General features: G+C 38.7%; 1 protein-coding gene across 1 annotated transcript in view; it reads right to left on the reverse strand.

The window, feature by feature from the left end:
• The window catches only part of LOC136676529 (filamin A-interacting protein 1-like), a 45,271-nt gene that overhangs the window by 6,996 nt on the left and 25,461 nt on the right, over nucleotides 1–12,814 (reverse strand). Inside the window, exon 4 of the mRNA XM_066653618.1 lies at nucleotides 215–3,017. Coding sequence (XP_066509715.1) covers nucleotides 215–3,017 — 2,803 coding nt within the window. The remainder of the gene's footprint in view (nucleotides 1–214; nucleotides 3,018–12,814) is intronic.

Genomic DNA, 12,814 nt, shown 5'->3' on the forward strand with positions numbered 1-12,814 from the left:
GAGCTGAAGGTTATGGATATGTTTTGTTGTCTCACTAATTTGTTCTAAATGGACATTCAGCTCTGAGAAAATTTGGTAAATGGACCTCAAAGATTGAGTACCCCTGTTCTAGAGCAAAGGATTACCACCGGTGGCCACCATTACTACAATGACCACTTGGTAAATGATAGACCAGCACACAAATCACTCTGGGTCACTCATATATACTACTTACTGTAATTTGTGAGGGTCGTGAAACTGGGGAGGATGTGGGCTTTATCAGGATGCTACTTGTGATTTTGTTGTTGCCCTTAACTGTAGAACCATTAGGAAAAACTGGAGTCCTTTGCTCCTGTCCAGGGGAATAGCAAGGGCTGACAGGTCGAGGACCACTGTTTATAGCTTGTATATATGCATTGCCTAAATGAATATGGATCTTGTTGTCTTCAGTGGTGATGACATTAGGGCCTGAGCTATTGGACCTCTGTAGTTGCCAGCTGTTTTGTCTCTCTGGGGTTACACGGAAGATAGTGTGACCAGCTGCGACTTCTACAGGCTCTATTGACTGTGGCCTATCAGGGGTTGCTGTTGTCACAGACACTATCTGAATGGGAGACATGGCTCTGTCTGGGCTCAGTGAACCAGAGAAGTCAGGGCTCATGGTTTGGGAATAAGTTGACATAGTAAGAGGTGACATTGCTTGGTCAGGTGTGCAAGGGCTTTCAGTAGAAGGACACCCCTTGGTTTTGTTTTGTGGAGAGATGGAAGCATTCTGGATTATGGTGATTCGTTGTTTTGGTGGACCTCCACTGGTTGGGATGACTGCTGTGCTGGTAAATGACTGGATGCTTTCTGCAGTAGGGCTTGTAATTGCAAGAGTGGCTGTGTTATGACCATGGTCTGGTGTCACCTTGATGTGAAGTGGTTGGCCTGGACTGCGTGCAAGGACCACATCACCTTGCTGAACATGAGTTCCATTCTGTTTTGGTAGCACTTTGCCATTAACTGGCTGCTGACTTTCTCTGTCCTTGAAAAAGGGACCTCTGACTCGTCTTATATTGTTCAAGTTGTTGACACTGTTTATTAGTGAGGGGTTGCATTTAGTAAAATTCATCTCATTATAAATGTGTTCTTCCTCCAGATCACTCTCCTCAAACAATTTCCCATTAACCACGGCTCGTTCTAACGGACCAAGGCTCTTATAATTAGGAGGAAGGGTGTCTGTTGGATCTGTCTGGACCTCCTTTGAGGAGAAATGCAGATCTGAGAACCGCCTTCCATTCATGCCAGGGCGGAGACTTTTACTGAAGCGGCGGTATCTCTCGAGCTCTTTTGTTAAGGTGTCCATCTCTCTGGCCAGTTCTTTATTTTTGACTTCCTGCTGTGTAAGTTTTCTCTGCAAAGTTGCATGGTCTGTTTTCATGCGGCATATGGACTCCTCTGTGCCCATATACTCGTGTATCTTTTCCTTCAGTGCTTCAACTTCTCTTGTTAGATGACTTGATTTGGCCTCTTCCTCTTTCAACCGCTTGTACAGAATGTGTTCTTGGTTGGATTCTTCCTTTTCAGCAAGCTGATACTTGGAAAGCTCCTTCCTTGAGATCTCCAGTTCTTCCATCAGTACTTTTGCTCGTTCTTGTTCATTGGAATACCTCTTTTCCAAGGATTCAAACTCATCCCCTGTCTTCATCAAATCATCTTCAACCATCTTCATCTCCTTTAGTTTTCTCCTGAGCCATTCTACCTCCTGTGTCAAGTCCTTCACTTTGTTGTCCTCCTGCTGAAAGTGATTTGGGATGGATCCCTTTATATTTTCAGCTTTAGCTTTGTTCTTCAAATACTCCCTTTCAACAGTTTCCAGGGACTGAAGTCTTTTCTTCATCATGCTGATTTTGGATTGAAGGTCACAGTTTCTTTCCTCTTCAACTTTTAGTTTAGTCTTGAGCTCATCCCTTTCTTTGGTGGCGATACACATTCTTTCCTCTAGCTCTGCCTTGGATCTCAAGGCTTTCTTGCTCTCTTCAATCAACTTTTCAGTCACTGAGGTGACTTTGTCCTGTTCTGCCTGCAGTTTGCCAGTGCTGTTTTGCACCTTGTCTTCCATCTGTTTCAGTTTGTCTGCCAAGGTTTTCCTTTCATCCACAAGCATCACTGTCAGTGTTTTCAACTTTGTAAGATCTTCTTTCAGCATCAACTCTGTCTTTTGTAGCTGACACTCAGTACCTTCAAGCTCTTTGATCCTAACTCTTAGGGCATCAAGCTCATTGCACATGTGTTTAGTTACTGTCCGCTCCTTCTCTAGGTTGCATTTGAGGGAGCTACATTCCTGTTTGCTCTTCCCAAAAGCATCTTCTAATTTCTCAAGCTCCATAATTCTGTGGTTCAGTTTGTCCACTTCTGCTTTCAAGCTATGACTCTGAGTGGATTCCTTCTCCAGCTTTCTGTTGAGGTCTCTACACAAATCCTCCATCTTGATCAATTCTTCATCTTTTCCTTCCATTTCTAACACTCTTTTCCTTAACTGTTCAACTTCTGACACTAGACTGGAGTTGCCACACTCTCCATGACTTATTTTGTCCCTCAGCTCCTGCAGTTCTTCCTCTGCTCTACGGAGGGTCTTATTTGTCTCTTCAAGTTCATCCAGTTGACGACTAAGTGTGGACAGTTTTTGACGCAGCTGTCGGTTCTGGCTGTCCTCGTTGGTGAGTTTGGCAGTCATGATTTCCTGCTCCTGGTGGAACCGACTGGCTTGGTCACGCAATTCAGTCTCTAAACGCAGGACTTTGCTCTCCTCTTCTTGTGCCCGGATCTGAGCAGAACTTAGCTCTTCTTGAGCCTGTAGGGCAGAGGTCTGTAGCTCCTGAACCTTTGCTGTTTGCTGAGCCAGCTGCTCCGTGAGGCGCTGCTGTTCATCAACAACCAGCAAAGCAAATGACTTCAGCTTAGTCAACTCGTCCTTAAGACTGATGAATTTCTTATTATTCTCTTCTTCTCTTCGCTCTTGGCAGGTTTTTTCTTGATCAATAAGCAGCTTCAATCTAATGAGGGAAAAGGAGACAAAGGTTGGTTGGGGTGTATAATACATCAAAGGAATACATAAACCCTACATAAAATGCTCACAAACAAATATTTAAGCCTACTATGGCGTGTTTTGGACATTTACGTCAGGTACATTGTTATTCCACATACTTATGCTAATCACATTGTTAGGAGTTTGAAGTAGTGGGTGTTCCTTAGTTACTGAGCCAAAGGGGAAAACAGGGTCATGTTGGCTGGCAAATGTTTCATTGGTCTTAGGCCCGCCAGTGGAGGAGGGAATGTTTCAATTGCAGCATGCACAGCTGCCAGCATGTTTTACAAGTAACACATTGGCATAGAAAAATATCCTATTTTGGTGTTTCTCTCCTACATACCCACCAACCACCACCACCTACCTCACTATTAGTCAATAAAAAGGAATTTTCTTTCTTTTAGATTCCTCAGTAGAGAGATTCTTTATTTCCACTTGAACATGTGTCACGTTGTGAACATTTTGTCAGAGGTCAGAGCATAAAGGCTAATCCCTTTCAGAAGTTCAAATGCTCCTGTGTGTTTATAGATAATATTCTGAAACAGAAAATAATCAAACATGAGAAAAAAATTTGGATAATCTACATACAATTTCGCTCACTGTTACAGTTTTACTCAAAAAGAAACTAACTGTAGTGTGTCTTAACTTTTGTGAAGCACTGTTAAGTGTGGGAAATGTGGAAAAACAATGGAACACTGCAGTTTTTGAGCATAATCTTTTCAATGTCATGAAAAAGCAAAGTTGTTATATAGGAGTACCTTTTGCCAATATTACTGTTATTTTATTCCTCATATCATACAGTTTGGATTCAGACCACTCAAGTTAACATCCACTACACACACATTTAAAGATTACGCAAGTGTAAGCGGAAACAACAGGGTTTCCTGTGGAAAGGATTAGGGGGAAATGGTCTTAAAGCGGTCCTCAGAGAATTTGTGCTTCGAGGAATATACAATGAGTGTTTTAGACAGCTCATAACATGATTTAAATCAGAAAAAACACATCTCATATCCTTCCACAGGAACCTGATGCTTTCTTTGTTTTCTGACCTCTGTATAGCTGGTAGAATAATTATCATTTCAAATGATGTTTCATGGAGCCAAGAATATGTCAGAGCAAATAATAATAATAATAATAATAATAATAATAAAGCAGTCTGGGATGGGTTGGGAAGCACTGATATTAAAGATACTGGAGAGCTACTCAAAAACAGACCTTTGGTCTTGAATTACATACATGACGTGTAAGTAATAACAGGTAATGTTACTGGTAGGCTACTTAATACCTGACTCCTAAAAAAAGAGAATCGAAATGATAAAGAACCTTGATCCAGGACAGCTGTGATTTGAAAGGCACTGCACTACAAAAACCAGATATTTGACAAAAAGAGGGGCTAATTTACCAAACCTTATCATCACTTTCAAATATGCTGCCTGATTATTATACATGAAGCCAGTGCAGGTGCCTAAATCGGCAGTTAATTGGCCACATTTACTGGAATATTCTCTCGTTCATGCATACTGACCCTGGCCAAAGAAAAATATGTATTTCCAAATAGTAACTTTATAGGTGAAGGATTTTTTTCCCTAATGGAATTCAATATAAAAAGATTTTGTCCCAAATGGACACAAATGAAAATATACAACTTGCAACTAGTTTTGTATGTGTTGTACACTATTTTTGTGTTAATGTCTCAAAGTAAAGGTCACAATTTTTTTTTGTAAAATATAATTTTGGGAAAGGGGAGAATGATGTTGACTACGCAGAGAAGCACTATATGATTTAGAATCTTATATGTCAAGAGAAATATCGTCATCTACATATGTAGTGAAATGGCTGCTAGTGTAATTTTTAAGTGAGGAATGAGTTATAACCCTTCAGCTTAGGAATTATAAAATGCTGTGATGGAAATATAATATAAAGTAAAGAAATAGGACAGTAGTCCCTCCTTAGCCACAGTTTCAATATCCAGATTTGTAGTTAAACATGGTGAAAAATTCTAGAAATTCCAGAAAATTCATAAGTTTGAAATTAAAGGCAGTTCTAAGAAATATAATGAAATTATCTCAGGACATGTATAATCTACTTGTCCGGCCTGTTGCATGCTGTACATTCTAACCATGAAGCTGTGGATTTAGTATATATTTATGGTTCTGTTTCTGGTATCAGCCGAAGGTTTCAAAACACATGCCCCACAAATGGGGGGTGGGGGGATTATTGTACTTGAGTAAATCTGGAGATATATTTTGTAACATATTACTTTAGTAAATATATGTACATGATATATAGTCCTCATCTAAAGTGATTTCAAACCATTTTTGCAAAAGAAAAATATAATGTAATATATCGTAGCTATAACATTTATATTATTTTAATCATATATCTGATTATTTTTTAACACAATCTAAAATGTTTAATTTTCAAAAGAATTCAGTTCTGTGTCTGTTGTGAACAACATTATTGTAAACGTTTTTGGACACCTACCAATATACTTTCTGGGTAGTGAGATATTATGTGTCCCCACTTGTTGCAGAAAAAAGTTTCTACTGTTCTGGGAACTATAGGATTGTTCTTATCATCAGGTACTGAGGTTGGCAGTTTAGTTCTGTTTCACAGTCACTCAGACTAGTCTCAGAGGCACTGGATAGATCTGTCACTCAAGACAACATAATTAAACTTCTCCACAGTCTAGAGACTTTGCCTGGGAACAGAAATCACCCTTTATCTCTCCAGAGAATGCATGGTAGACAAATCAATGCTGTACGACCTCTTTAGCTGACACGTGGCATTGGGAATGGTGTCTTTAAGCTCATATGTAGCTGCTCCAGAAAGCATTTTATTTCATGTTTTTTATAGCAATTATACAAGCTGAGCACACACTGTGTCCACAATGGGTGTATCGTAAATTAACTAAACTGCTGATTTTAGGGGGACATAAATGTAACAATGGTATAACTCCCCATCCTGCAATCGCTCATAGGTGCAATTGGCCAAATACATCAATCAAATGACCCTTAGCTATTAGCTTGCTATGTTCACTGCATAGTTTTCCATTGTACTGGTAAGAATTAATCTTCAATAAATCCAACTGCTAAGCCTGAAATGGATGGTTGTTAGGAGAAATTTAGTAACAATTTGAAAATGCATCAATTTCTTTTGCACACTTTATATGTGCTTTAACAATCCGCATACTTTAAAGAAAAGACAGATGCTTGCCACAATACAATGACTCACATTTGTATTTGTTACACTAAGGGAAACCTATTTTGGCACCTGTTAGTTGCTGTAATGACTTTGCCGTTCATAATATATGAATGTACTATTTAAACGATGTTAAATGGCAGACTGTATTTGGACAATTAGGTGTTGTTGTTGTTGTTGTTTTTTTAATTTCCTGATTCAAATAAATGTGCTGTACAGACACCGGCTTCTCTGGACAGAAACAGAAAGCTGGATATATTCTACTGAGAGTAAGAAATTGCAGAACGATGTGTCAACCTACGTAGTTCACAAGGGTGTGGGTCTGGAAACAATAAAACAACGACCCTTCCGTCCCATACCAGTTAAAAAAAAAAGCATCTTGTTTGACCTATGGGCCTGAACTCATCAGTATGAGGAGAGAAAAAACACTTTGTAGTCACAGTGGCAATGCAGGGAATCAACAGGCTTCTATTACAGTGGCAACTTTCTTTCACTTTCTCAAAAAAAAATCTTCTGCAAATTTCTGCAAACATCTGTTTAACCTCTGATTGATTGCTTTTGCCTGTGCTCAGCAGCTCAAAGATAAAAGTGGTAAAACAAGCTGTTCATAAAGGGCAATGCTGAATAAAGCCTTTACATGCTTGAAATAGGACTTGATCTTGAGCTCACATTTTCTAATCCTAGCTACTGGTCTGCAATTATAGATCGTCCAAAGCTGTGCTTGTCATGTAATTATAATTGGTGGTTTTTTTTTTTGGTTTTTTTTTGCTATATTCTTCATTTTATTTTGGAGGTTTTGTACTTCTCATACTTCCGCTGTGCTCTATTCAACTGTTAATGTGATTCATTCACTCATTTAATCAGCTCTTAATAAATTACATCCACCTCTGTGTACAGCAACAAAAACAACAAAACACAAACTAATATTGTACTGCACATTGCTGCATAATTCAGACAAAGAATTCATATGAGAAAAACTTTCACCACAGAGACAGAGGGCACAACTGAAGATCTGTCAGGTCTGATTAACATTTAAGCACACGTCCATATAGTAGACTGAATAGACGGATAAGCTCATCTAAAGTTTAATTTACACTGAAGCCATAAAACTAATGCAGTCAACTAGTCAAAAAGTAGATAACATTCAAACATGTGTAAGCAAAGTGACTGTGTTGTAATAAGTTTTGACACCATTTGTGTATACGTGTGTGTGTGCGTGTGTCTGTGTGTGTGAGAGAGAGAGAGAATGTGTTCCTACCTGAGACATAACAGAGTGCAGTGGTCTCTGTGTAAAGCTGCTGCTGAGATGAAGCACTCACGTCTGCAGTGTGAGTATTCCAACAGGGACAAACCAAACAGTGAGAGATGGCCTCACCGCATGCTCAGTGCCTATGGAGCATTACATCATTGCCCTGCCCTTATATGGAACTTTATGTTGCAGAGCCTCTCACTGCTCTCACAGGAGGAGTCCTGAGCTCATGAGTGAGGCACAGGCTTAGTGTGTTTTTTGTACCGTGAGAGAGAGAGAGAGAGAGAGAAGTATGTGTATAAGGATATATATTTGTGTGTATGAGTGACAGAAAGAAGGAATGGGAAAAAAGAAAAGAGACAGAAAAGTGTGTGTGTGTAAGGGCATGTATTTGTCTATGAAAAACAGAAAGAAAAAATGGGGAGAGAGAGAGGGAATAGAATGCATGTGTAATGTGAGAAATATCCTTTTGCTGTGTGTGTGTGTGTGTGTGTGTGTGTGTGTGTGGTTGTGCCTCTAGAAAAACATGAGCTCACAACATTTCCTTCTGGTTTTCCTCACTAAAAGCTATTAAGTCAGCTCAGAGCGGATCATTGATACTATATTACGGTGTTTCTTAAAATAGCTTGTATATCCACACAGAAAAATTAATTTTAATAATTTTATCTGAACCTTTTGCATTACACAATTACATATATACATACAGGTATTTAATTTGTGTGTGTGTCTGCATGTGTGTGTGTGCATGTGTGTGTGTGCGTTTGTGTGTAGCATAGCAACAGAATAAAAAGGGTTAAGGAAAGCATGGTCATGTGAACAAGCTTCATAATATGCAGCATGTTTCATGAACCAAGCAAACTGATGGGTACCATCCATCCCATTATGGTACTGGTTATGTCGCCAGATGGTAAAATAAGTTCATACCAGTTGAGAACACTGTAATTGACACTGGAGATGCCAAGCATGAAACTCTATATAGTTGTAACAGAACAGCACTGGAATTTGTATAAATCACTATTACACTAATCGGCCATTCCTGTTAACAAGGAATGAAATGACAGACTTTTTGAGACCTAAATAGGTTTATAAATAAATAAATAGGTAGGTAATCTAATGATAAAAAAAATTATCAGACATTAATAGCAATCAACCCTACTTTTATGATTTCTAACTTCTTATTTTTTGTTTTATTAGAATGATGTAATGAACAGGGAAATAACAAAAATTTATGAACAAGGAGGCTAAGCTTTTACTAGGGGTTTCTTGGGGTATGCCCACCAGGGGGAAAAAATAGGTCCAAAATGTGTGTTTATATAATAGTTTTTTGTTTGTTTGTTTGTTTTATTGGCACTCCATACATTGTTATAGATGCACATGCAGTACAGGAGGAATTGAGGTAAAATTCCATTATGACCAAAAATTAACTTATTATAAGCAGACGTCTGTACAAATTATTCATCCACTTAGATTGTCCATTCCTGCATTAAGTGTGCAATGACTAAATAAAAGAAATTTTATAATGGCGACATATTATGAGGAAAAAAAATCTATTTTCAGCATTGCAATCATTTGAAGAGCTGGAGCACCTTCCAACCCACAATTGTGACATAAATCAACTCTGGATTCATTGCCATTTAAAGGAACAGACACTAAAACCAGTCATTATGGACAGGGTGAGAATAGTGCTGTGTTGTTTGATTTGTGTGGTGTTTTAATGAAATACATGTCAAAGATGTAAAATGCAATCACAACAAGAACCTGTATTTTCTTAATTCTCTTAATTAGTTTTAAAATATTTTACTCAACTGACAAATGGACAAAGAAAAGATTTCCAATGTTTTCACAAAAAAAAAAAATCTTAGTTGCATTTTGTAAATATAATCAGGTTTTGAATTTGGCACCTGCAACACACAACAAGAAAGATGGGACAGAGGCATGTTTACTTCTGTGTTACATTATCTTTCCTTTTAATTACACTGTTTAATCATTTGGTAACTGAAGATATTAATTAATTAATTAAAATTATTGCAAGTCTATAAATCCATGTTATTGCAGTGTGTATAGAATGAAGCTTGACATTGTTTTGACGAAAAACATAGGCTTCCCAGGAAAAAGATGAAAAAAATCCAGGCAGTTCTTTTTAAAATCCCAATGTTCACTTTCAAATCAGTGGAAACCTCTTATATTTGTATCCCCCACTATGCTGTGGTTACTGATGCACCCCCCAAACTATGAGTTAGAGTTGGCTTTTGCACCTGTCACTGATAACTGTCTGGATGGTCCATTTCACCATTAGCATGAAAAATATGATGTAAAACAGAAACATGGTCTACTCGGACCACAGCATGCACTGGTATTCCTCCAGATTCCCTGAATCATTTCACAATATTAAAAATAGTAGATGATAAAACAATCTTGCATTGAAAAAAATGTTCTGTTTGAAAAATTTGGAAGTTCTCTCATGGCATTTGGCAGCAATTACCTATTTTTCCTTTCAAACACTGAGCCTTTGTTGATTACACCTTTTATACATACATACATCTTCTTTTCCGCTTTTCCATTTCAGGGTCGCGGTTACACCTTTTATGTTTTACCTTAAATATACTTGCTTATTGTGTAAGGATTAAAAACAGTGTGACATTTTGCTCTTATTTTCTATTTACAAATCACAATCAAGTTGTTTATTGAAAATGATGTATGTAAGTTAAATTAAGTTTAAAGTTTCTGGAAATGGGTTTTGTATATAAGTATTTCATTTGTCCAATACTAATGATCATTTTTTGGACTTTCCCTCTGTCCCTGATGGTGTGTCACTTGCTCTGGTAGCGAAGCTATGTAGTTCAGCCAACAGAAACTGAGATCATTGGATTTCCGGCCCTATGACGTACTGTCAAGTCCACAGGTCAAGAATGCCCATATATAATTTGTATAGCCAAGCTTCTAAGGGAGACAAATATGGACAAATATGTTTCTACTTAGCCAGCAAGTACTTTTATTCCATCAGTAAAAACCATGCCAGAACTATAAATAAACATCCTGCTGGACAAAAATCTACTTAAAATATTCAATCAGAGTTAAGTAAATAAAATCCTCTGACTCTTTTTTTTCTTATTTGTTTTGCTTCATATCTGAAAAGTGAGGCTTTCTGTGGGGAACCTAAAAATATGTGCCTTAATGGCACTTTTTGACCATTCCATGGGTGAGTCAATAAGGATTTCAACTTTAATAGTTCAGCTTCAGGAGCCCACCTGTGAGCAACACAGTCACAATGACATTAATTAATTTTATTTATTATTATTTTTTTAATTAAAGACCTTTTTGGATATATATTAACTTTGTCAAACCTGAAGACTGTGTTTTTTCAAGAATGAAATACACTGAAGTATATAATATTTTAGGCAAGGTTATTAAAAGCCCTGCAAAATAAACTATTCCTTCTGTCTGACAGATATTAAGAACTGTGCTTCAGTGTAGTCAACATAATTTGTATTAAATTATTTACTAGGAGAGGGCGGCACGGTGGTGCAGCAGGTAGGTGTCGCAGTCACACAGCTCCAGGGGCCTGAAGGTTGTGAGTTCGATTCCCGCTCCGGGTGACTGTCTGTGAGGAGTTGGTGTGTTCTCCCCGTGTCCGCGTGGGTTTCCTCCGGGTGCTCCGGTTTCCTCCCACAGTCCAAAAACACACGTTGCAGGTGGATTGGCGACTCGAAAGTGTCCGTAGGTGTGAGTGTGTGAGTGAATGTGTGTGTGTCTGTGTTGCCCTGTGAAGGACTGGCGTCCCCTCCAGGGTGTGTTCCTGCCTTGCGCCCAATGATTCCAGGTGGGCTCTGGACCCCCCGCGACCCTAAATTGGATAAGCGGTTACAGATAATGGATGGATGGATGGATATTTACTAGGAGAAACTCCTGCTTATACCATCAAACACTCAATAAAGGCATTTACTCATTATCTATTGTGATAAAAGACAGAAATATGCACTCATAAATACTGTCAGGTTTGAAGCCTCAGCGGTTAGAAACCTTAATCTTGGCATGGTTTATTAAGGGCTGTTAGCTTATATGCCATATATAACATTTAGGTTAGCCCCTCAAATTTTACAATAAAACAGTATCTAAATCTCCAATGACTTCATAATCAGCTGCTTTTTGCCCAGCTTACCCGGAATCACTGGGCGCAAGGCAGGAACACACCCTGGGGAGGCACCAGTCTTTCGCAGTGCAGCACAAACTCACACCTATGGACACTTTTTTTGAGTCGCCAATCCACATACCAATGTGTGTTTTGGACCGTGAGGGGAAACCAGAACACCCGGAGGAAACCCACACGAACACGGAGAGAACACACCAAACTCCTCACAGAGCGGGACTCGAACAACCCCAGGACCCTGGAGCTGTGTGACAGTGACAGTACCTGCTGTGCCACCGTGCCACTCCTGTACTAGTCTGTTGTAAAATCCATCAATTTTGACCTTGGAATTGTATTATATAATGAGCAGAGATCATCTGAGGTTCAGTTGAATACTGGTTTTGCATAATTTTAGCACCATGTATATATGGCCAGATTTGTGCTCAACCTGCAAAATGTTTCATTCCAAGATACAGAGACCAACAACAAACATTTTCAAGCATAATATGTGCATAGGGAAATGCTGGAAATCATTTTTACAAAATAGTTGCTCTACACATGAAAGAAAACACCTTATGCACAAACTGTAGCAGGCCAACTTAGGACAGGGAATCTAGAAGCAATGTTTTTTCTGACCATGGCCGTCATAAATGCAGAGGAATCTGTCCCTTTTTTGGGCCAAATAAGCCAAACCTTTGCACTACGGACACTATATAAATTGTAGTCCCACTGACCTTAACACACCATAAGAACACATAGATTGTTAGAATTAACTTCATCTCAGCATTCAGTTTCAATATATAGCAATATAGAATCTTGTTAGCAAAATGCATTCACTTGGTCTGAAGTGGGCTCTAAAGCTCATGAGCAACAAGCTCAGTTGCTAGACATCTCACTGCGTCACTCTCTGCAGCTCTCTGATGAGTTCTCTGGTGTAAAAGGTGCGCACATTGACTGTGTCACAAAACATCAGAGCAATAATATCATTTTCAAGATAATTCTACGGATGTGGGGCTCATCTACAATGATCAGACAGCTAGAGTAGAAACAAGGAGTTCTAGTGCAAGGACAGCAAGTTCTCTCTGAATGTCAGACGTTCTATCCACATAAAGAAAATTAAGAGGAGAGGAATATGTATCTATGCATCCTACAGAAGCCTCATTGAGAGCCTTCTGATCTGTAGCATCAC

This window comes from Hoplias malabaricus, chromosome X2, assembly GCF_029633855.1.
Source record: "Hoplias malabaricus isolate fHopMal1 chromosome X2, fHopMal1.hap1, whole genome shotgun sequence".
NCBI lineage: Eukaryota > Metazoa > Chordata > Actinopteri > Characiformes > Erythrinidae > Hoplias > Hoplias malabaricus.